This window comes from Thunnus maccoyii, chromosome 5 (assembly GCF_910596095.1).
Source record: "Thunnus maccoyii chromosome 5, fThuMac1.1, whole genome shotgun sequence".
NCBI classification, from domain to species: Eukaryota; Metazoa; Chordata; class Actinopteri; order Scombriformes; family Scombridae; genus Thunnus; species Thunnus maccoyii.
The window spans coordinates 15,454,756-15,480,204 of record NC_056537.1 but is presented as its reverse complement, the minus strand read 5'-3'; the positions used below and the strand labels follow the sequence as shown (position 1 = coordinate 15,480,204).

Genomic DNA, 25,449 nt, shown 5'->3' with positions numbered 1-25,449 from the left:
TCGTAGTAATTTTTCATTTGTTTAATATATTCTTGCTTTTGTCTTTATATTTTTACAAGTCTGAAGAATAATATCTATTTTGTGTTAATATTGAGTATTTATATTAAACATAACACATTTAATAAGTTTCATATATTTTTTAACTTTTCTCCAGTAGAGGGCACAATTGTTTTGATAAAGACTTGAATCATGACAACACTGATTTTAGTATGAGACATTTTCTTATCCAATGTCATTGAAGTAAAAGATGTAGAAGACGTATTTTTTTATAAGAATTTAAAGACTTAATAAACAGGGTTAATTGGAGTGTGTCAAAGAAACGTCTAATATTTCTATGCTACAACTTATCCTACAGTAGGACAGATTCAATACTATCTGACAAAAAAAAGTCACATAGCAAGAGTGAATGTTTTAGTTTGGCTGTTAAAACCTTTTATTATTTTATTTGGTGTCAGATCAGCACTGTCCGCTGGCACTTCATTCATTCAGGTGAGGTTAACATGTTGTAACAGTCACACATTTTCTACCTCACATTCTTCAAACAGGTGCTTTTTCAGTGCTGACACATGAAGTTAATGATCAAACCCAATGACAAGGTTTCCAAGGGTAACCAGTTACAAAACAAGTCACATTTCAGAGTTCCTGTGCTTGAGCAACAACCGCGCACACAGACAAACACTGACTCCAGGTCAAGCTGGTGTGCGGGCAAGCTTTCATGTTTTTTCTCCCACTGCCGGTATGCAGACGGTATGTGGTGGCCAAAATGTAAAAAAAAAATCGTCCCTCTGAGAAGTATTAAGTTTTGTTAAAACATAATAATTATGCATGTTGTTCATGTAATATACCTAGAAGAGGGGCACTGCATTATCTAAATGATTTTCTTTGCAGGGACAGCACACTATAGCTGGACAAAGAGTGTTCATTCTTACCAGCTAGTGACATTGAAACCTGGGCAGCGATCCACACTGTTGCTCCTCTTTCATTCACCTTCCTGAATCCGCCTGCTTTAAACCAATCACAAAGTGAATCCAGTGGAAATTAAACCGGCTCCACTACTGAAGAACTTCCATGTAAAATTATTTTTAGAACATGCATTTGTCACTTTTTTTTTTTTACTACCACCGATCCTGTGCTTTACAGGATCTCAGGATTTACAGGATTCTTAAGACTTTAAAGCAAACTGCTTATTGATTTGATAATTCACTGCCCATGTGTTTGTGCAAACCAGGCAGCTTAAGTTTGGGTTGTTGCTGCTTTATGCACCGCAGTCTAATAAAACAGATGAGTGATTTGTATCACCAGCATGCATACAAACTCTCACCGTGAGACTTGGAGGAAATGGAGTGAGAAAAGCCTCACACACCGACCAACACACCCTCTTTCAAGTGTCCGTGGGGCTCCTCCCCTCTGAGATTGAGTTACCCACTGAGCCAGCTCTCACTCACCTGCTCACGCGTCACCTCCTCTGCGACTTTTTCTGGGAATCGACAACAAACGCGTGCGCTCTTTTTTCAGACGGCAACTGGATAGTTTGCAGTCTTTTAGTTAAATAAAGGCTCTGCTTCAAATATCGACAGTTTTCCTGCAGTGTTCATCGTCCTGGTCTGCAGCAGGCTGTGATGGCAGGCTGATGCTCCACTGCCTCCCCCACGTTTGTCACCTTGAGCATCCCGTCCAGAAAACACCATTGTACGTTTCTATGAGAGGTAAAAGATACTTTTTCTTTTGTTTTCTTTCTTTCTCTTGACTCATATAACACGGTTCCACTTGACAAAACTCATCACAAGGTCCACATAGAAAATGTTCTGGAGCTTTTGATCCTACCATGTGATCTTCCTCAGTAGAGTTGCTGTTTAACTTTCTATTTATTCTGAGCTCTTTAATGACTTCTTCATGTTGGCTGAAAAGAATGATCCACTTATTTGTGTATAGTGATATTTTTATAGTGATTATTAGAAAATGTCTCCTAATATATATATTATCTGGCAGCACATTATTAATGTTTTGTGATCAAGGCTGCAGATTTGAAGTTTTATTGGTACTTTATTTTTAATATAACAACATATTTTTATTTATTGGTACAGAAATTGGATAATTCACATCCTGCAACATCCTTTGGTATCTGGTCCTCATAGAATAAGGTGTCCTTGTTTGAAATTGCAGGGAAACAGATAATCACATGTTGCTACCATACATTTACATCTGATGTCACCCAAAGCCTTAATTACAGCATTTATCTGTGTGGTGAGAGTAATGTGTTTTCATTTTGGTTTAGGAGAAATAACGTAACACTGATGCTTATATGAGAATGAAGGATCAGATTTTTAAATGCTTTTTTGTTTTGTCTCGGCACAAGATTGTTCTCTGTGTGTTGGGAGTATCAAATATATCTCATGTGAACAAACAGAGATCTTGTCAGTGACCTGATTTCATCTTGTACTGGAGCTGTGTCTTGATTCACAGAGCGCACTCACCACACAGCACCAATATACTCATAATAAACCTGCAGCATCATCGCCAGCTACCATAACATTGTGATGTGATTGAGCCAGATGGCTGAATGCCTTGAAATATATAAAATCTGATAACTGTTATCTTCTAAATGCTTACTCAAGAGCACAGGGCAAAGTCCAGATTGCTCATATCAAAGCAAAGTCATTTTTTACCAGATATTACATAAGCTATTCCCGTCATTACTTTCCAGGTATAGTAATGTAGTATGACAGTGTCTTCATATTGTAAACATTAGATGAATTTGTTATCATGTAAACAATATATATGTGTTGTGCAGTCACACTCAAGTGAAAATTTGGATAAAATTGGATTGCTGAGGTCTTGACAGACTTGTATTATGTTGCTGGAAGTTGTCTTAAAGAAAATCACACAAAATGAGCCTTGACTGTAAACGCTGGGTTTATTTCACAATTAATGGGTTTGTCAGTAGTGATTCACTCACTATTAACCTACATCCTTTGTTTAAGTTTCAGGTGTGTTATGAGGTGTGTGTTGTTGGCCCAGAGCTGGACAGGTTATTGCAGATATTTATTATTTTAGAGCAGTTATAAGATTTATTTAAGGGGCCAAATGTTCTAGTGGCGCTGCTTTATATTAACATAGTTGTCATGGCATTAAATGGGTTTCAGATATTAGCTGCTGTAAATGTGTTTTGTTTTTGTTTACACTTTGTACATACCTTAGAAAATCCATGTTAAACTGATTTTTTTGGTTTGGGTTTCTAAACTTCTCAGTTGAATCTTATAAGACAATTGACAGTGACTGTGATATTTATGTATTGATTAGTGTTCAGATTGAGGCTTTGCACTAGTTTATGAGAATTTAATAGCTTCTTCTGTGTTTTTTTAAACTATTAGCATGTTAGATGCCAATGAGTTTAACCACAACATGTGACATAACGTATGAAAGACAGAAACGACACAGAACACATGACTGATATGACAATCTTAAACTGAGAGACTGTTAAAGGGAGGGCTCGCCTCAGCTGAAATAATCAGTGCTGTTCTCATCACACTCAAATGATTTGTTATCACAGAAAGCGGTATGAATATGACAACACTTGTCTAACCTCAATCCATTTCAATATGAAAACACTGACAGATATTATGAGTAATTGTGAAAAAAAGAACTGAATTAAATATGAGACAAACTAGCTTCAATGAGTGAGCCTAAGATAAGCTGCCAGCAAACTTGGCTCCTTTTTTTGTGTGTAATTATTGCTCTAATACCATATAATTACCTTTGAATAAGGGGTTGTCATTATTGAACAATAAGCACCTTAGGCTGAGTGGAGGAGAGGTGTGCAGAGGGCCTCTTGTCATGAGTTTGACAACACATGACACCCAGCCTGTCCTGCTCAAGCTTCAACTCCCTCATGAAACCTGGCGGTGTGCCAGAGCCAGAAACAATAGCGTAGAAAAGGGATGACCAGAGATAAGGACAGAAAGAGGAAGTCTTTTGTGTAGACTTCACTAAAGTAAATATGACTATTTTTCTTTTTTTTTCTTCCTCATTTGCATTTCTCAGTAAGATTTGGTCATAGTTGCTGTTGAACAGTTGGCCTGGAGCTATACGTGGTCCAATCTGAACAAAATCATACTTTCAGAAGCATCAACTTTGGTCCTGGTTGTGAAAGCTGTTGTTTTGATTTGCCCTCTATGTGTTTCATCAGATCTGAGGCGATTATCTATAGAGGAAGATTATCTTTATGATCGGCTGTGAGATAATCTTGAGTGACTGCACCTGTAACAGTCATACACAGTATTTACCATATGTGCGTGTGTAGTGTGATGCATCTCGTGTAGAGCTGCAATATGAACTGGCAGCTATTTTGATAAGCGAATCATCGCTTCAGTTGTTTTTCAAGCAAAAAAATGCCACATTTTCAAGGTCCCAGCATCTCACATGACAATTTGCTGTTTTTCTTTGTCATATGTGTTGTGGATTGAAGACATCGCCATAGTAACAATTATAGACGAAACAATTAATCGATTAATTAAGAGAATAATCTACATATTCATTGATAATGAAAATATTTGTTAGTTTCAGGCCTAAACTCGTGCAAAAAAACATTTTTTACACCTCAGAATGGAAGCAAGGCTTGTTATGTGGAAATGACTGCCATGTACAAGTGGTAACAGTTTGGTTAGAGCGTGATACTGCAACTTTCATAATTACTGTGAAAAGCACGCTCACACAAAGTAACACATAGTCAGTTCTGTATCTTACAGATTGGATTGTTCTTTCAGAACACCTAAAATGCTTTCTGGTGACACAGGAATGTAACCTCTGACCACTAATTGATAATACACACTGAACGGGTTGTTTAAAGCGATTAATGACTCCTTGAAGTCTAAAAGCCATGAAAGGTAAAAAGTGTGGCGATACAACTCACTTTAGCCATTAACTTATCAGTGGTTACATTTAATACAGTGATACAGTCCATAAATTATTGTAAAGGAAACCAAACAGAGCCCACATTATTGTGTAGCAGCTTGTCAGGATCCACAGTTAAGAGTAAGAATTCATAGAGCATGTTTAGCCATAGTGTGAGCTGTATGTAAGCCTGATGTGTGTTACATAACCTCATCAGTACATGCCTTGACAGACAAGACGGAGACTCCGGGCTCAGGAGGAAAGGAGTGTGAGAGTTTTGTTCTCTCATTTCCTGCTCCTGTTAATCTCTCAGATTTAGACGCAGTTCTGTGTTGCACATCGGTTTGCTTCCTTTGAGGCCACACTAATTATCAAGTAGTTAGCGTCGCTGGGTGTAAAACTCAACCAAATTAATTAATTGCTGCTATGCAGATATAGTCGTCAACAGAGTGGATCTAATTACACAGCGCATATCAGCCTGCTGTCTGCCATTGTCCCAGATCAGTCCCCCAACTACCAGCAGCACAGGCCCAACACCTGACTCCCTACAGTGGAAGAACAGGCTGTTTAGCAGCTCAACTTTGCATACTGTATCTACAACCATAAAGATACCTATAGCTTTCTAAGCTTATACACCATGGACTTTATATGAGAGCTCACTACAGTGGAATGAAAGGAAAAACATGAAGAGGACTTTTTTTAGCTGAATCACACAGGAAATGGTCTGTTTTCCTTCTCTCTCAATCCTTCATTGTCTCCCACTTTCTTTCTTTCTCCCATTCTCATCCTCTCTTTTTCTCTCTTCAGGTTGATCCCTCGAACCATGAGTGTCCTGGGACCTCAGTCAAAGCAAGTCAAGTGAGTGTGGCACACATCCCTTCTTCCCCCTGACATATTTAACTTTCTGTGTGTTAGCTTATCGCGTTATCCTGAGTTACTGTCACACAGGCGCGAGAGAATCACTAACCCAGTGTGTGGAAGGTGGTGTGGGTCAGGGAACTCGGGCACAGAGCAGCTCTGTTGAGAATTGTTTGCTTTGCCTGGGTTCCTGGCTCCTGCCTCCCTCCATATCCCACAACCCCCCCTTCCCTTTTCCACTCTCCCTCTCTCTCCCTGGCTAGTCCATATGCTCAGAATCTCAGGCTAATCTCTTCCAGCGCTGGCTAGTCTCCCCGGACACCCTCCGTACAGTAATATCACTCCCATTTTGTGGGCTTGTGCTCATGAGAAGTGACAGCGTGCGAGTTTCAGAGGGTTTGTGACACTGACATCCAGAGAAGATGAAGGGCATGCACCGTAACGCCGTCTCCTCTTCTTCTCATTGCAGTGGAGTGGCCAGATCGGACAGCAAGATCAGCGCCAAGGCCCTCTACGGTAAGTGAGTATGTGGAGAGAGAGGACGTGCATTTTTTTTGTCAGGAGTGTCTTATTGTTGGCTTGTTGTCAAGCCTTTGCCTTTACCTGCCCTTAATGTGTAATTATACCTGCCCGTATTTCTTTGGCATGAGTCACCACTGACTTATTTTCAATTTATAGCTTATGATTCAGGAGGTTGTACACTCTTACTTGTAAAGGAATAAAACCAATAATAAAATTATTCAACTAACGACCTTGTGTAGCAAAATCTTGATATAGTTTATTTCTCTGTGCTATAGACTTCTATCATTGTATAAGAAAAACTTTTAAATGAGCCACACTGTTGCATTGGGTGACATGTCCTTCATTACCATGAACACGGCCGCTGTAGTTTATCTTGAGTCAGTTCCACATACACCATCCTGGTACTGTAAATACTCAACAGAGCACCAAATGTACATTAATCTGTGGCAGAAAAAAAGTCTGAGACAAATGCAGTATTTACTCCTGTTTGAGTAATGCTTGCTAAAAGCTATAGTGCCCAGTTGTTTTAAGAAATTACTTCTTATTTTAAGAATGAAAGTATAGATTTGTATAGACATTTTTAAAGATTTACATCTTCAGTAGGAACAAATGTTAAATGGATTATGGAATAATCCGAGACCTTATCCTCTTATTTCATTACAAACTGAGAACATTCCAACCGTGAGGAGCAGCACTGTAATTGAGTCAAATCACAACAATATTTAATTTGCCATGCAAATGACTTTGTCAGGAAATCCCGCACTCTCACTCTGCGGCGTGTTGCTGCAATCCCATGGCCTCGCAGGACTATCACAGTACCCTTCCCAGAACACACATTCAGTGATAAGAGGGGGCCAAGGTCCTGCTTAGGGCCCCTGTTGTACCGACACTTCTGTCAAACACTGAGGGACATGGGAGGGAGGCAGGGAACGTGAGTTTCCAGCTCTGCACTAAGCCTGCAGAGCATGCTGGGATTTGTTGTCAGGTGCATCAGCCTTTTTTATGTGCGTAAGTACAGTACAGTGGCACTTATGTGTGCAGTCGTATATTTATCTTGTCTGACTTGTAGTCTCATATTTTGAATTGAAAAATATTAAAAATATTTGTGTTGGCTCCACTTATATCCATCACTGGTCTATCATGACTGCATTGTAACTCAGTAGTACATTTTATTTCAGCTGTTGCATACTTCTTTAAGGGTGTGTTTCTCTGACTGAAATGTGCTGTTACATTAGCAGAGAGCGCAGGGTGTGCCTGTTTTCAATGTGTGGTTGGAACAGGGTGGGGATGCCCACGTCTTGCAGGTGAATAAAAGGCACATTGAAAAGAGGAAAGGAAGAGGTGGACTCTGCCTCTCTCTCACCTCTGGTCCTCCCTGAGCTGCCTCAGACATTAGCTCACTGGTCCCTGCCGGCACCTCCCTCCACACTGCCAACATAGAGCAACATTGTGCAGCATATCATAGGCCCAAATAGAAACCTGTACCAAGGTATGACAGGACAACCTGCTTTCATGCATGGCCGCACTGTTCCAAATTTAGAATCGCCTCAAATGACAGATGATGGTATTGTAGGGATGCAAGATGTTCTCAAACCATCCAACTGTGCACCTCGTCGTCTGTGAAACATTTCTGTGCCATGCATCATCCAAATATCCACAGGATGCACCCACTCTTGTGATCTTTGTGAAATATCCGACTGTACGTGTGACGAGGCTGTGCTGTGTTTCTTTGGCTCGACTCATCTTGTGTGACAGATGGTCACCACTATCTTTTCACTCCAGGGTGACAGCAGCATGACTGTCCTGCCTAACCACAGAGGCAGGAGAGTGGACAATATTGTGCACCATTAATAACGGCGGTAGCTATTTGGATAGATATTGGTCTGTTGTTCGCTGCACGCTGCTCACTGTTAGCTGCTAGCTGAATAAACATGTAGAGAAAAGTCCCAGTTCAATCTCTTGTATGCAAAACTTGCTGTCATTCAGACAGGTGATGCAAATGATGCACAGGTCATCCCACCTGATCTGTTATCAGCAACTCTGGGGCAGAGCAAAGAGGCACCACCATCAGAATCATCCCTGGACTTCAGACCATCCAGTGGCTTTCTTGAGTCTCTCAGACGGTTTTTAGTTGAGGAGCATGCCCCTGTCAGGTAAAATGTCTTTGGACTGCGATTGAATCAACAGGTGGAAACACTACTAGACAGACTTTTATCTCTTACTGCTGCATTGTTTTTCCTTTTTGTGCGTATGAAATTCAGTTATATCTCTACGATAGACGTTTGAGTACTTTAAATGTACTTTCTTTCAGTCAACAACGTACTTGCAGTTTCTTTCTTGCTTTGTGGGTTTGATTTGGACTTTCTATATTTTGCAAAATGACAGTATGTGTTTGGCTTCTTACTGTTCTTGATAAATAAATGTATGACGTAAACTTGTATTAATTTGTTCAACACCTCTGTGGTGAATCAGGCTCTGAAGTGTGTGGATGTGATACTCTCTGGTAACATATGGCCAAATCTTTGTGGACACAGCAGCACACTTCCGTATCCAAAGGGGGCCATGCAGTCAGAGTAAAAAAAAAAAAAAAAAAACAGGTCATGAGCTGCTTATTGTTTAAGTTATCTGATTGGTTGGACTTATTCAGTCTTTGCGTTTTGATTCAGGAATTTATTCTCCTTGTTAATCAAATTAAACTGCAAAAATGGGTTTATAATGAAACTATTTCATGACATTGTATTAAAGACTTTTACTTTTGTTGTTTTGCATTGAGTCAGGTATCAGGACTCATTTGCAATGTGTTGAAGTTTTAAAGGAGTTTGGGTTGCCTGATTGATCTGGGCCATGTATTGGTTTGATAATCTGCCAAGCAGCCATGTTTATCACTGGTCATTGACTCTGGAGAGGTCTGAGGATCTGCCCATCTGCCTGCTAAGTGGCTCTTATTGCAAGCTGTCGCAGCACTGTGAATTGATTGGCATAAATGTCAGTCATTAATAAGACATGGAGGGAGCTCAACTTTCAGAAAGACACCTGACGCTTGTGTTTCACCTGTGTGGTGTGGAGCCAAGCAGGAAGGAATCAGCAGAGAGGAAATGGCAGGAAGAGGAAACACAAATGCTTGCGTCATTTGGACAGTGATGATGGTGACATGGAAAATATGTCACTTAAAAATCATTTTAAGTGCTGCAAAGCATGGATCAATCAGAGCTCTATGGCCCATCGATAAAGAGATATCAAATATTGGAATGTGCTGTAGAGGCCTGACACACATTTTAAGTGCTATACAAACAGCAGGGCTTTATGTCACATTCAACATAAAGTGAAATGTGTGTCAACATCTATATGCAAAGAGAACAAGAGCTGAAGTCTTTGTGGCTTCAAAATATTGACTTTATTGGGTGGGGGAAAGAAAGAGATCTGATATGAGATCTGGCAGTGGAGTTGATAGGAACATGCTCTCGTTTAACCGTAATTGTTACCTGCAGACTATTCACCTGGTAAATAGGTCAGTGACCACATTGGCATACTCATTAAAATTGGGCCAGTTTAAAAACAACGGCTCCGGCCAACAGCACACGCAATGCCGTTTTAAAAGTGGAATTTCACAAAGGGAGCTCCAGTGTTTGCATTACTATGACTACAAATGTAATTTAAACATTTTGAACCTTATTGGTCTAAACAAGTTTTTTGATATCTTCAAACTTACATCAATCTTTAAACAAACTTTAAAGTCTCCACTCAAACATGTTTTTTCTTATTATTGTTACTTCACTTGGATGTTTGACCTTCACTGTGCAGAATGATGTATGTGCAGACTTTGACACTAGAAGATGAATTGAGATTTTGATTTATTTGCCAAAGGAGGAAAGTTTCTACGTGCTCAATTTAAGTTTCAGTTTAACACAGGGAGCCTCGTGGTGATACTGGCAGACACTGAAGTCACTTAATAGTCACATGTTTCATACACCCTCCAATCAAGTATGACCACGATCTTCTTCTCACAATAGGCGGTCTCTATAAACATTTGGCGCTCATTCAGTCTGCCTACAACAACACTGAGCTCTGCCTTCACTGCTGCCTGCCTCAGAATTGAATTCCATCCACCAGCCTCCTCCTATATTGACATTCAGTTGTTTGTGATGTTGAATGTCTCTTTTTAATCTGTTCACGTTCATCAAATGTTGTGTATCTCAGGCTGTGCTGGGGGGGGGGGGTTGTAAGCTCAGGGACAGCATGTGTCAAGCTTTGCTCAGATTTGTTCTAGAGCATCACATAGCGGAGTCACTCCACCAAACTAAAATGCATATTGTTGCATTAAATTGTTAAAACGTGACTGAAATTAACATACAAGGATAATTTTGTGAGTTCACAACTCGTTTGGAAGTCAATTATGGTCCAGTATGATTTTGAAGCTTCATACACCTTTCAGTTAAGTAGGCGACATCTTGCATTTAGTAGTTACAAAATAAAATACATTTGCATATTCATACGTAGATTATGGATTTGTAAATGAGGAAGGAGAAGGAGCTGATGTGCTTTTATGAAAGTGTAAGTAGGTAGCCTTCTAGTTGAGACACACGCCATATTACCACAACTTCTGTGGTTCAAATCTGGCAGCGGACCTTTGTTGCATGTTGCCCCACATTTCTCTCTCCCTCCATTTCATGTCATCTCTCCTCTGTCACTATAATAATGACATAAAATGCCCTCCCAAAATTTTTTTTTTAAATGTGTTAGTAGTCTTTTTCTTTGTGGGAAAAAAAAATCTGACTCAAATAATTATTCAAACAATCATTGAAATATGTTCGGGGTGAAACTTTTACTGGTGTTTATTGTTATTGCATGGATATGCGTAGTGATATCACGCCCGTTGATATGAGTTGTTATCAGTCTGTCACTGTCAAAAAATAATTTATAACATGCCACTCCCTACTTGCAGTACTCCCACCTGTGTTGTGAGTCCATTTCAGGCAGACTTTACAGCCCTTTAACCAATTATAATGTTACACGTGACAACAAAGAGACAAATGAGGAAGCTTGCGTGCCGCTGTCGAGTAATGCCATCGCTGTTCCTTGACCCTGTGGCAAATCTGTGCCTCTGATTGGTGCCCTGGCATGGAGTTAGGTCTGTAATGTCACCCTGGCCAAGATGATGTGGAATAATAGAGGGCATGACCAAACACACAAACTCTTTGATATCAGATTTAATAATTAACTTCTAAGTATGTCTTGATTTCGTATGTCCTTTTGGAAGGACACTTTTAGACAAAAAAATGTGCTAAAAGATTTAATATCACTTTTGTGTTACATACAGAGAAAAGTCCATATAGCTTTTTCTGCACTACTGTAAAATATACTATCATATGTCTAAAGCAGGTCTTATGTGTGTGTGTGGGTGTGTGTGTGTGTGTTTGAATATCTAGTTTAGTTGACAGTAAAGTCTACAGTTGCTCTGTATAAAGGGAGTAGAGACTTTACCTGTCTTTACTTCCTTATTGCCTTGTTGGTTTCAGCACGCACATATCGTCTCATTTCATCTGTTCAGTGCTGACTCGGGCAACATGTGGACTCTAGGTCGGTATTTACTGTCAGCTGTTTATATAGTTAAACATATAGTACTATAGTAGGCAGGACTGGGTTGTTTCTCAGTTTCTTATTTTCTAACATGTTTATTTTCTTTTCAACAGAGCAAAGGAAAAAATACTCCAACTCCAATTATATCATGCACGAGACGTCACAGTATCATGTTGAGGTAAGACCTGCTGTGTTTTTGATGGTTTGAGGAATTAAGTGTAGGTAGTGTTTGAATGTTTAAGTTTTAGAAATGAGTGTGGAAAATTGGAAAGTTTAGGATTAGCTTTATTGACTCAAAGCTTGAAGAATTTGTCGATTAATTGATTACTCAATTGATATAAAATGAATCATAAACTATTTTCTATCGTTTTATAAATTGTTCAATCTTCAATTCCAAAAATGTTCTACCTTTTCAGTTGTGAGGATTTGCTGCTTTTCCTGGATTTATGTAATTTTAAATTGAATGTCTTTTGACTGTTAAAGATGTCACTCTGGGCTCTGGGAAATCGTGATGCGCATGTTTTTTTTCTCACATTAAGGTGCTTATACTCAAAAGGTTTTTATCTTTAATCATTATCCAAGTTGAAAATAATGTTACCACAAATTAAAGTGAATTAAAAAAATTAATGTTTAATCTTGTTTTTAAAGAAGAGATCTCATTCCGAGTAATAAGGAATATTAGGACGCTGTTTACCGTAATTTTCAATGCATTTTATGATTTGATTTATTGTATTGTATTTTATTGCTAATGCAAGTCATCCTTGTTTACTTGTCTGGTGAGTGAGGAGATAAATAAAGTCATAAATGATCCCCTCAATTGAACTTAAAAATAGAGATAATTATATATTTTCAAATGCGCATAAAAATGTATAATTAATCCGGAAAATCTTATGTTTGGCTTTATGTGAAACACAAAAAAGGCTTGAAGAAGAAATGGAAATCTTGCACTTAAGGTCTATAAGTATATGGATTTAGAATTTAAAACAGGTCAGTGAACCTTGCTGTAGAAAGAAGTTAAAATCAAAGCACTTAATATAAACATTATGGTGTATTGTTCCTTTGCTTAGATATAAAACTGACACACTAGTTAATATCTTCATTACATCTGAATTGCGGGAACTTTTCATTTTTCCACACTCATTTCTAAATCAATCGGGCATATGAATGCAGCAGTGGGAGGATGATTTTGGGAAAACAGAAACAGAGATGTGCCTCAGGCCCAGGATAGTATTGAACTATGTACTGTGCCCATGCTGATAGGATTACTCTAAATGCCTCCCCATTATCACGCACGGGCAGATAATCACAGATAACGGCCATGCTGGCAGCAGACACATGCAGAGTCATTAAAGAGGCAATATTACAGTTGTGAAATCAAATAAAACAGGCAGTAATGCTTAATAACTGTCAGTTGAAGGGGAGAAATGTTGTATCAGTTAAAGTATTTTTCTCGGGGAAAAAAAAAAAAAAACAGGCTTAAAGAAAAATACAGTACAGTTAACAGTTGCATTTTGGGAAATACTAAGATGAGAAGATCAATAACGCTCCCATATATACACAAGTTTCTTGGCAAGAAAGCGAAAGGCATATTTCCCAAATTTTTGATCTTCATGCAGCCAGTTAACTAGAAATAATGTGTATTTTAAATTGTGGCTAACCACTTTCTAAACCATACCTCTCCTACCTTCCATACAGCCAATGGTTTTTGTTTACACCAGGTCATAGACCCTTACCAGCCGCAAATCTTGTACTTCCCTAAACAACACATTATCTCCTCAGCATCTCTCCACGTTCATCATGGACAAGACAGAGTCTATTGCCACAGTAGACGATGCCATCAAGAAACTCGTCTTTCTGGATTCTAAAGATAAAATCTGGACGCAGGAGATGCTCCTGCAGGTCACCGACAAGGCGGTCAGGCTGCTGGACTGTGACACACAGGTACAGCTGCACATTCGTCCACACACACGAATACACACATACACATACACACATTATCAGATTATGTTAACATGCTACAAAGGTCACATTTACAGCCATTGATTTGTGCTTGTGATCTACAGCACAGAGAGGAAAGTATGACTTCAATTCCAACCAAAAATAAAAAATAACACATGCAGCTACCAATGAATTTTATTGATATTTTCTAACATTATTATTTTTACATACATAAATACTTCTTGTCATAATTTCCTACATGATTAGTTTGACATTTTGGGAAATACACTTATTTACTTTCTTGGTGAGCGTTAGATGAGAAGACTGATATACTCTCATGTCTGTACAAAGAATATGAAGCTGGAGCCTGCAGTCATTTAGCTTCGCTAAAGACATGAAAGACTTTTGTCATTTTGACACTTTGTTTTTTCGCGCCAATTAAACAAAGGAGATATAATGTGGTAATTAGCGGACTTTAGAGGTGCTGGTAGGCGAATTTTGTTACCTTTGGACAGAGCCAGACAAGCTAAGCTAAGCTAGCTGGCTGCTCTTCTCATCTAATTAAGCCAATAAATGTATTTTCCAAAATGGTGAACTATTCCTTTAATTACACTCTCTACTGCATACTATGACTGTTTGTGGTATTATTTTATCTTAGTGAGGACTTAGCCTTAGTCTACTGTTTTTTTTCCTGCAGGAAGAGTTGGAAAACTTTCCGCTACCCACCATCCACCTGTGTCAGGCAGTGCTGAATCAGTCGCGTTACGCCTCCGTGCTGCTGCTCGTGTGTCAGGACCATGAACAGCATAAACCCGACATCCACTTCTTCCACTGTGACGAGGTGGAGGTGGGTCTCAGTTTGAATGCCGCAGCCTTTGGCTCAGTTTGCATCCTTGTCTGTGCATGATTGGTTGGCTTTGTGTTTTATGTCATTCATAAATCCAAAGGGCTGATGTTGGAGCACTGGGTCAAATTTCACTGCTGTTGGTGGCCGTGTGCCTGTGTGTGTCCTTTTCACATTTTTTGTAACCTCGCTCAAAGAAATTTGCTTGATGGAAGATCTGTAGCTGAAAGAGTATAATTTTTTTACTTGTTGATAGTTCAGAATGAGTGTGAATAAATTCAAAGAAAAGGTTAAAACAAAACACTAGATTATCATAATTGGGCCCATAATCATTGACCAGGGTGGAGGAGTGAATACAATGACCTTTGGTTATCACATTTTGCCTGTAATTGTCTTTATAGAAAGAATATAAAAGAGAGTGAATTGTCTTGCTTATCTAAACTGTGATGCAATATTCAGTGTGAAGGAAAAATAGAAAGATGACATGTTCAGAATCTGTAGGATGTGATTTTTGGAGATCATCATCTCACCATCTACTGGCTCTATGTAAATATATACTGGAAGTCAGTAAAGTTTATTTATTCTAGACTTTTCTGGTGCGAGCAACACAGTTGACACACTAAGCACTGAAACATAAAATCGTCAATGCGAGGTCTGTCTGTAGATTTTTAGATGCTGTAAAGCTCGGTCAGATTGCTCCTCAGTTTTGCAGCAGCTAAAGCTTGACTGAGGTGTAGATGAAGACACAAACAATGAAAAATATTAATGGATTATAAGAAACTCCAGTACCTTTTGACTTACAATCCAAATGACTGCAGATCAGAAATCACTCTGGAATAGAATTTAATTAATCTAATCACTTTGATCCAGTTTGCAATACATAGTTCATCATGAGGTATATATTATTGTCAGTGTGCAATGAGATATTTACTGTCAACTCTCAATGAAATTTCATGTGAAAAAACTGCAACTGGCAGTAGAGACAGAAAATGTTTCCCCATCTAAGGCTGCCAGTGAAACTGCATTATGATGAAGTTTTCCAGATGAATGTTAAGTTTGACTCACTTGTGTCTCTCTCGCTCTCTCCAGGCTGAGATGGTTCATGCGGATGTTGATAGCGCCATTGGAGACAACAAGCATGGAAAGAAAATGAGGCCTCAGACTCTGAAGTGAGAACTGTGCTGCTGCTACACAAACACATGCAAACATTCTTACAGTCAAATGCACATATTATCAGGTGACCTATAATTAGTGGTTAGCTAACCTGATGTCAGGTGCTGATGGTCTTGATGTCTCCTCCTCCTCCTTCAGGGTGAACCAGGAGAAAATGAAGCGCCACAGAGAGACCATCCTCCCCCCTTCAGCCCCAAAGGGCCCCGCACCTACTCCGAAGGGACGAGTGGCTGCCCCAAACACACAAGGTGAGAATACACATACTGCATATGCACTCAAAAGAATGTATTTTTTTTACACACACAGCTCACATTTTGTGCAAAATTATGCTAAATTGTTGTGTTCGTGTCAGCATGTTTTTTGTTTTATCACAATTCCTTTTTGTGTTTGGATGCAGACAGACGACCCTCTGGACAAAATGACACAGAGTCACATGAAAAGCTTGCCCAGCGCATTGAGAAGGATGTGGTGAGTGTTTGCTGAGCTCCTTTCACCTTCTCATAACGTCATATTCTTCATGCTAAACCCCAGGATTTGTCTCCTTCAGCAAATCCTCAACTGTGCCCTGGATGACATTGAAATCTTTGTGGCGCGGCTGCAAAAGGCAGCAGAGGCCTTTTCCCAGCTCAACCAGCGCAACAAGAGTAAGAAGAATAAGAAGAAAGGACCAGCAGGTCTGTCTCCCTTTCTTCTGATGTGGTGGCAAGAATGCAGTGACAATATGTTCATATTGCTCACAACGCCATGTTTGTGTCTCTTTGTGTCCTGTGGCCCGGGACTCCAGTGATGTATGTGTGGTGGTAGTGGCCAGTTTGGGGTCCTGTTAAGTAACACAGTACTCATTACTCAGTTGTCATTACAGAAGTAATATTATTACTTTAGTTTCCCCCATTTGTGATTTTATTTTATCCTACAATAAGTGAGATTTTGGCTAATTCATGTATACAAAGAAAACAAACTTACTGTAGTTTAATTGTGAATGGAGGCTGCAATGACATGCAGTTGTGTTGTGTGTCTTAATTATTACACTGTTAAGTTATAATATTACTTTAAAATGCTGAGTAATGTTTGACCACCCAGAGCAGGCAGTGGTGTGATGCTGTGTTTTTATATCAACACACCTTGTTCCCTGTGCAGTGAGTCACACATGTGACTCCTAATAATGATTGTTATGGAATGTGTGTCCGGACAGGGACAAACTCACATACAGGAAGTGCTACTTTTTGTTTGTGTTTTGTTCCTAACCAGACAGACAGATGTGCTGAGAGTGATGTATTCTCTATTTAGAGAATCTGTTTCTCAACTTTGGGACCTGGATGGCTCATGGTGTCACTTGTTGATCAAAAGATTTCTAAGACAGATGTACTGATTGATATGTTTTTTGAATTTCAGTGAAGCATCCCGAATAAATAAAGCTTAATTAACTAAAATTAATATTTAAAGAATGAGTAGGTGTGATCATAGTGAAGTTCCGTCCATGCTCCTGAAAAAACATTTTAAAGGATTTTCATACTTAAATTTGCGTGACATAACTCTGATTTCGGGGGTCATGAGAATTTTGGGATTTATTGGGTCTCAGGTTGAGAAATGCTGAGGAAGCACATTCTTTCTTGGGCTTTTATTCTCTGGCCAAGGTGAACTTTTCATCTGTAAAGCTGTTAATTAACTAACTATTACTGAACCGGTAACCTTTATTTAACCGCAGACAGGCTGTAACCTTTAGTGGAGATGGAAAAATAACATTTAGGTTGGTCAGATTTTTAAAAAATCTCTTGTGACTTTACACCCTGGCCAGAAAGTGAAACCCATGTCCGGTCTGTAATGTGTCTGTACGGCAGACTGGTAACCCTGGAGTCCCTGTGTGGTCATTGTTGCTGGTCTGCTCTGGTTGTTTACAGAGGGCATGTTGACCCTGCGAGCCAAGCCCCCCACTGAAGCAGAATTCATTGATAGCCTGCAGAAACTGAAGCTGGCCTTCAACCTCTTGGTGAGATATCACAGCTCCTAACCTAAATTGTTCTTGTCTAGCTGCCCCCTCTTCATCACCTTCTCACTGTGTCTGTCACTGCGCCCCCTGCAGGCCAAACTGAAGAAACACATCCAGAATCCAAGTGCGTCTGAGCTGGTTCATTTCCTCTTCGGCCCTCTGGAGCTGGTAAGGGCTAAACATCTGTTCAGAGTGTGTCTGATGTTATATAGATGAAGGATGTGTTAAATGAGATGCCATCATCTTGAACACATGGTGTTTTCTGAATGTCTACAGATTAAATCATTCTACAGAAGTTCTCCATGTCAGTGGATACCCTTAATGTTGACTGAGCCCCCAGGCGTATCTGACAAGAAAACACTGAAGCTATTTGAATACACAGAATGAGAACAGTTTAGAGTTTGCATTGTCACTATCAGACATTCCTTTTATTGTTCTTATTTTTTCTGGCACCACACCCACTGTTGCTCTACTAAATTCTCACCAGACTGGAGCGACGTGGCTTTCAGCAGTGACACAGGTGCAGCAGTACAATGCTGGTTTTCCAAGTCACAGTGTTGAGCCACACCTTCGATACTGCTAGATAGAAATAACCTGCTGTGATTAGGCTCAGCATTGATATGGTGTGGTAATCTCTGGACACGATGGATTTGCTTGATAACGTCGAGATAACGCCAGAGCAGTAATATTCAAAGTTTGGCATCACTCAACAATCACTGTCAACACGCAGCAGCGTCAGCTACATCTGTGCTGTATTTAGATGTTTCTCAGTGTAAAACAGATGCTTAAATAAGTATTTTAGTGTATTTAAAAGAGATTTGTGATGCAGTTATGGTTTATTGCTATTTATTTATTGGATGCAGGCTTTCTAAAAAAGTATCTTTTAATTAAATACCATATCAGAAAGTGTTTATTTAATCTCTTCAGTGAATACTAGAGCTGACCATCGAAACTCTTTTTGAGGATCAGACAAAATGTGACCAAAATTGAAAACTACTCAAAATAAGCACTGACGTTTTGATCAAATGTCACACATGCCAACACTGATACCATGTACTGTATATGTGCATCTATATTTGCTACAATAGCGAAAAAAATGAATAATACACAGTTGTAGGTTATAAATGGAAGATACAGTTTTCCTCTAAACACATTATTAAAAGCCACTAAACTTCTGAATGTGTCCACAGGTGCTGCAGAGCTGTGGAAGTCCTGAACTCACACGTTCAATTATCTCTCCTCACCTGTCCAAAGACACTGTTGACTTCCTGCGGGGTCACCTCACCCCCAAAGAGATGACCATCTTTGAGCTGCTGGGGGACGGATGGACCAAACCCAGGTACATGTGTATTATTACTGTGGACTGTGTTTGTCAGGATGGGCAGCTTAAAGGTCACCTTTTGAACATCCTGTTGTTGCTCCTCTTCCTCCTGTAGAGCAGAGTGGCCGAGGGATCAGTGTGCTCCGCCTTATTATCCCAAGTTTCGTAATGGTTGGGAGCCGCCAGCGGAGCTCTTCAGGACGGCCCCATGGGAAACAGAGGGCCCCACGGGGCCACTGGGGGGGTCCCCCACCAGCCCCAATTACAGGAAACACTCAGCTGATGAGGTACGGGTTATGTATATCGGCCACCTGTAAATATACTGGTAATTAGAAGTCCCAACCCTTGAAAATGTAACAATCTGTCTGTTTTTGCAGTTTTATGGAACTCATTCCTCAAGTTCATCAAATGGGTAAGTGATAAAGTCCTTCACACACTTTTCACATGACACAGTAGAGTGTAAAACATGTCGAACTGTGATGAGAGGATTCCATGTGTCTTAACAGGTCTTACAATGGGATGCCCGCGACCCGCAAATATGCCAAAATTCGCTACCACTTTGTAGCGCGGAATGCCAACGAGCTGTCAGTGTTGCAGGATGAAATCCTCGAGGTGAAAACAACGGCATATTTTCTTACCTCCAATGCAAAGATTGACACATCCTGTAGTTCATCTGTATAAATGCAGATGTACGTTGTAACATGTAGCAACTGCCAGGGATGATGCAAACTTTTCATAGCCTGCTGTAAAGTTAATAATCTCAACTTTACTATATGCTGTAAAAAAAAAATTTAAAAAGTAAGTAGAAAGTAGTAAGTAAAGATTAACCCATGTCCAGTGTTTACACATAAAAAGTAAATGCCAGTAAAAAAGCAATTTCAGCTGTACTCAGGTCAGCTGTCTGTGCTACACAATATTTGAGTTTAATTGTAGTCTTCAGTGTTGTGGAGTGTGATGTGAAATGTGTTTTGCAGGTGATAGAAGATGACAAACAGTGGTGGAAACTACGAAATCGCAGCGGCCAGGCCGGCTACGTCCCATATAACATGCTGGATGTTGTGAAGATAGAAGAGCCTGAAGCCGTCTTCAATCAGGTGACCTGTACTATACCTATCTGCAGTGTATTAACTTTATATTTTTACCAATACAACTCTGCATGGGTGCATTAAGCTTCTCCTTAAAATAAAAGTAATAGTTAAAATCCACCTTTTGTGTTCCTGTTATATTTTTAGCATTACCACAGGCAGCTACTCAAAGCAAACAAAGTGATGCCATGACAAGATAATTTCCAGCAATTTCCACACTGACATTTAATTATAGACTCTTTGTTTGCAGCAGTGTTCAGTTCAGTATTTGTTCAGATACCATTTTGTCTGTTGACAATAGCCTCAGTAGACCAGAATGCAATGCAGCCATAAAATATGTCGTGTTATGAATATATTTTTTCTAAATCAGCTTTTTGTACTTGTGCTACTCTGTCACTCCGCTTAAAGTCACAATCTCCTGCTCAAGTGCACAAGCTCAGGCATGTTATCAGGAGTTTGAATTCTGGGAAATGTAGGCAATTGCAAACTAAAATAGTAAGTAATGAGACTGGTCATGGTTTCTTTATCACTGCTTGTGGATACATTTGTTTGGCAGGCAAGAACTATTGCCTTGAGGTTAAAAGTACAAAAAACAGATAACACATTTGCTACAGTGTGTATAAGTCATGATAAAGGGATTTACCAACGATAAATACATAATTAGATGAATAAAAAGCCTGGATAGATAACAAATCATTTATAGCATGTACAAGTCATCACTTTAATTATTCAACATTTTAGTTTTATTGCAAAATGTTATCACCGAATAATCCTGGATTGCATTACATACCAGAGATTAAAGCTGCATAACAGTGTTAGATAATTTTTCTGACTGATATCATCTAAATGCAGGGCAGCTTTGTGTACAGACTTTCTGCACTTGTGATTCTCCACACTGTGCAGCAGCTTTGTTCCTACCTTCACTGAAAGCCTGCACTCCTATAGACAGATACTGCATTCAATCAACACTGCATGCAGGTTCACCAACGCCCTGCAGCACGTACTGCTACTCAGCTGCTCTTGGTGTGCGATACTTTCACACACATATTTTACTTTTGGCTCCTGGGCAAAAATGTATTAACCACAATGAGTTGAAGGACAAACCTGTTTTTTGTTGGCTGTGATTGCTTTCTCATAGACTGTGTTTGTGTCTGTGTGTGTGCAGCATGGCTACAGGAAGTCATCACATGGTTCTATGAACCATGGAGACAGTTTCAACAAGGGTAGACCCAAAGACAGAAGTGAGTGAACACAAAAAAGTAAACAAAATCAGACTTAGGATTTACAGATATGTTTTGAAACAGTTTTTACAAGTTGTCACTCTCGTTTTGACTTCTGTTGCCGTCCTGTTTCTGTGTTGTAGTGATGGATGAGGTCAACAATGAGTTATTGATGGCGATCACCGCTAACAAAAGCCAGCCGCCCAGGAAGTTCCGTGTGGAGCGACACTCCGGCAACCAAGTGCCGCTCAGCTACACCTCAACCCCAGAGGAGGTCACAGCATGGCTCAAAGCAAAAGATTTCTCAAAACCGTAAGTCACCCATGACAGTCATCAGTCTAGCAAATCAAAATACTTTCTCAGTTCCCACACCTTAAAGTTGAAACTGAAATGTCAGGAGACATTCAAAGCTGATGTTGTGTTTCTTCATTGATGTTACTGCACTGTCGATAATAAATTTTTAGCCACGCTTGTCTGACGTGGGCCAGGGGATGTCACTCGACCTGTCCACCACTTCCACACTCAAATGTCTTGATGATTATAGGTGGCTTGCCATGAAAAATTGTACAGACATTCATGGTGCCCAGTGGATGAATCCTACTGACTTGAGTTGGTGACCTTTCCTCTAGAATCACCATGAGGTTCACATATGGGGGGTAGAACCTCTTCCTGAGCCTCTCCGTGCTGGCCTGGTGTATCTCGTACCTTCTTCCCAACGGCAGCAGGGAGAAAAGGCCGTTATTCAGGTGGTTGGCATCCTTAGTGATTCTCCTAGCCTTATTCTTGCAGCGCCCTGTGTAAATATCCTGTAGGCAGGGTAGAGCACCACCTAGTGTACATTCAGCCAAACGAAACACTCTTTGCAGGGCATTGTAGTCAGGACGCTCTCGATGGTGCAGGAATAAACAGTCTCTGCCTTGCCTTTCTCACCGCTGAGCCCAGGTCAGGCCCTTGGTGATGTGGACACCAAGGTACTTGAAGCTGATAATCAGGGGTATCTGTGATCAGGTACACCACAAATGTGTCGACAGCAAACTTGATGATGGTGTTTGGAGTTGAAAGTAGCTACAGGGTCGTGTGTGTACAGGGAGTACAGCAGGGGGCTCAAAACGCAGCCCTGAGGTGTTATGGATGAGGATGGTCTGCCCGTCAAGAAGTAAAGGATTTGCATACAGACTGAGGTGTTTAATCCCAGGTCCTTGAGTTTTGTGACGAGGCTGCAGGGAATTATTATGTTAAATGATGAACTGTAGAACTGTGGTCAATGAACAGTAATCTCACATAGCTCCCTTTCTCGTCCAGGTGAGATAGGGTGGTGTGGAGGATGGCGTCTTCCGTTGATCGGTTGTCTCAACTCAACTGTTCAATGGATTGCCATGAAATGTGGTGCACATGTTAATTTTCCTCCTCAGGATTAATTGTAATAACTTTGGGGATCTCCTGACTTTCCATCTGGCACCATTAAGTCAAAATTTAAATCTGTCCAATATTTCGATTTATGATATGATTGATAATTAGTCTTGTTAAAAGTCTTTGGCACTTAGACTCTACAGGGAGATTTTCTAAGGGACATCAGTCCTGAGCAACAGCAAGATAAATCTCCCCATAGAGTCCAGACACTGTTGATGGTGGCTGATGACTTCCGCTGAGACTGATAAGGCTGATGAGGTTGATGAAGTGATGAACTGATGAATCTGCGAAGACTAGGCAGAGGTGGGGAGGTGGTGGGGTGCGCATAACGGCAGCTTGAAAGCACTAAAGGCAGAGAGGGAGGAAAACATTTAAAAAGACAGCCACAAGATGATAGGCTGACAGTGGGGGTGTGTGGCTGTGCTGTTGGATAGATGTGACCAGCTGATATGAACAGCTGATTGACAGATAATGAAAGCAAAGGAAATGATGAGTGAGCATGCATTAGAGAAGTGAAAGGCATGATGGTATGAGAAATAAAACTACAGCCTTATGCATACAGAGGATGAACTTTCGCTATAGCTCCTTATCTGCTTAACATCAACACATAAGCATTGCCATAGGGAACATGTTAGCATGTGATCATTTAACTCAAAGTACCGCTGTGCCAAAGTACAGCCCCACAGAGCCACTAGCATGACTGTAGGCGCTCATTTAAAGGTATTTTGATACTTTGTGGACAAAAACCAACATATATCACAGGGTTTGAAGCAACAGGTGTAATTTGTATTAGTAGTGATGAATCAGTTCAATTAAATGTTTTTCTAGTGATTCAGTCAGTATTCAGAACACCAAGATGGTGCAACAGACACACCTCAATCAAATGCAGTCGTTTTTAATGGTATTAATTACACTGGTACTTTTCCTGCTGTGACATGACTCAGTGCTGTGAAAACTGTCAATTTTTTGGCAGTGTTTCAGCAACATTAGTGTCTGTCACTACTGGAAACAATATACAATTTGTAAATACAGTAGATGTTGATATATTTAAACAACATGTAAATTAATCGTCTGACTGTCTTTTTTCTGCAGGGCGGTTGAATGTTTAGGGATCCTGACTGGCGCCCAGCTGTTTTCCCTCAACAAAGAAGAACTGAAGGCAGTGTGCGGAGAGGAAGGTGGTCGTGTGTACTGTCAGATCACTGTGCAGAAGACACAGCTAGAGGTCAGTAACACACCTGTCCGTGTGTGTGCACGAAATGTCTCGACAACTGTTGGATGGATTGCTTTGAAATTTGGTACAGATATCCGTGGTGCCCAGAAGATGAATTGTGATAACTTAAGTGATATTAATTTGTCTCATACTTCTCTCAGCTGTACTTCTAATAATGTTAACAGACTACATTAAAATGGTGAGCAGAGCTGCTAGCATGGTTGTAGACTCTTCTAAATTTAATGATTTGCGTCCTTGAATCCAAAGAACATCTTCAATGATAGTTGGATAAATAAAATTTCTGTTTTTTGCTTCTGTTTCTTTTTTAAATTCAGGGCTTCAAGCCTTTCTGTATCTCTCTGTATTCTACACTTTGTAATAGAAGAATACGGGAACGTTATTTTTAAAAGAAAAGGAATATCTTGTGATTTCTTTACAGAAGTCCAGCGGAGACTCAGAGCTCCAGGAGATCATGAAGCGGAGACAGGAGAGGATCGACTCTGGCAGCACAGAATGAACCTGCCGACCAGCACGATGACCCATCCAGCTGCTTTTCCTTCCCCTCGACTCCCTCGCTGCAGCAGCTTCTCAAATCAATCTACTGTTAGTTAGATCCTACAGTAGAATATATTCAAATGTTGTATACATGTTTAATTGTATATTTATTTTGTATCACCCAATGTGTATGTATTCATGTGTTAACTAATTGTGTTGCTTTTGTTTCCCATTCATTCATCTCATTCAATATTGTCATTGAAGGGATATTTCTTGTATGAAAAGAGAAACATGAAACTATGTACAGTTTGGTGTGTGTGTGAGTGTGTGTGTATGTGTGTGTGCATGTGTACAGTATGTGCGACAGGCATGTAACATACATATTTGTACAAGCAATATGATTGTTATGCTCATTGTCAATATTGCCGCTGTTTACTAAATGAATCGGTAAAGAAGTAGATCTTAGCTGTTAAATACCCAAATCTGTGCCAGGATGTATGACACATTCTCTGATATTTAGCCAATTATTTTCATATTACTGTTTACAGCTATAATGAATAATAAAACATCCTCTATGTATTGCTCATAACAGATGTCAGCAGTGCTCTCATCCTGGATGGTAGCTGCAGATCAGCAGTACAGTTAGTCTTGCTATTGATAATCTACTCAACTCAGAAATTCTGCATGAAGTCTTTGTCAACAATGGTGAAATGCTGTCATTAATGTGTTTTTTTTGCAGCATGGAATTTTGCAGGGTAAACTGCATGGACACAGAAATATTAAGGTATATTTTAAGGAGAGTATTTTCTTCTGGTATTAATGATTAAATGAAGATTTGATGAAAAAGTCAAGGAGGTTGTAAATATGGGACACAAATAAACTTCCTAAATGTTTAATATCACATCTTTTTTTGTAC

General features: G+C 39.8%; 1 protein-coding gene across 3 annotated transcripts; it reads left to right on the top strand.

Moving 5' to 3' along the window:
* The first annotated feature begins 1,458 nt into the window (after nucleotides 1–1,458).
* On the top strand, nucleotides 1,459–25,434 carry eps8l2 (EPS8 like 2). Of its 3 annotated transcripts, none has more exons than XM_042412760.1 (21): nucleotides 1,459–1,689; nucleotides 5,698–5,748; nucleotides 6,218–6,264; nucleotides 11,961–12,025; nucleotides 13,627–13,788; nucleotides 14,483–14,632; nucleotides 15,719–15,798; nucleotides 15,941–16,050; nucleotides 16,200–16,270; nucleotides 16,350–16,476; nucleotides 17,701–17,789; nucleotides 17,883–17,957; nucleotides 18,980–19,128; nucleotides 19,226–19,397; nucleotides 19,488–19,522; nucleotides 19,617–19,722; nucleotides 20,085–20,204; nucleotides 21,361–21,436; nucleotides 21,559–21,727; nucleotides 23,918–24,050; nucleotides 24,478–25,434. In XM_042412760.1, the coding sequence occupies exons 1-21, from the start codon at nucleotides 1,631–1,633 to the stop codon at nucleotides 24,553–24,555; spliced, it is 2,124 nt and encodes a 707-aa protein (XP_042268694.1). In that variant the 5' UTR covers nucleotides 1,459–1,630; the 3' UTR covers nucleotides 24,556–25,434. The 3 variants fall into 3 exon arrangements, with proteins under 3 accessions (XP_042268694.1, XP_042268695.1, XP_042268697.1); XM_042412761.1 differs by having other exon boundaries at nucleotides 1,459–1,706; XM_042412763.1 differs by lacking the exons at nucleotides 1,459–1,689; nucleotides 5,698–5,748 and adding an exon at nucleotides 8,257–8,423 and having other exon boundaries at nucleotides 6,227–6,264.
* The last annotated feature ends 15 nt before the right edge of the window (nucleotides 25,435–25,449 follow it).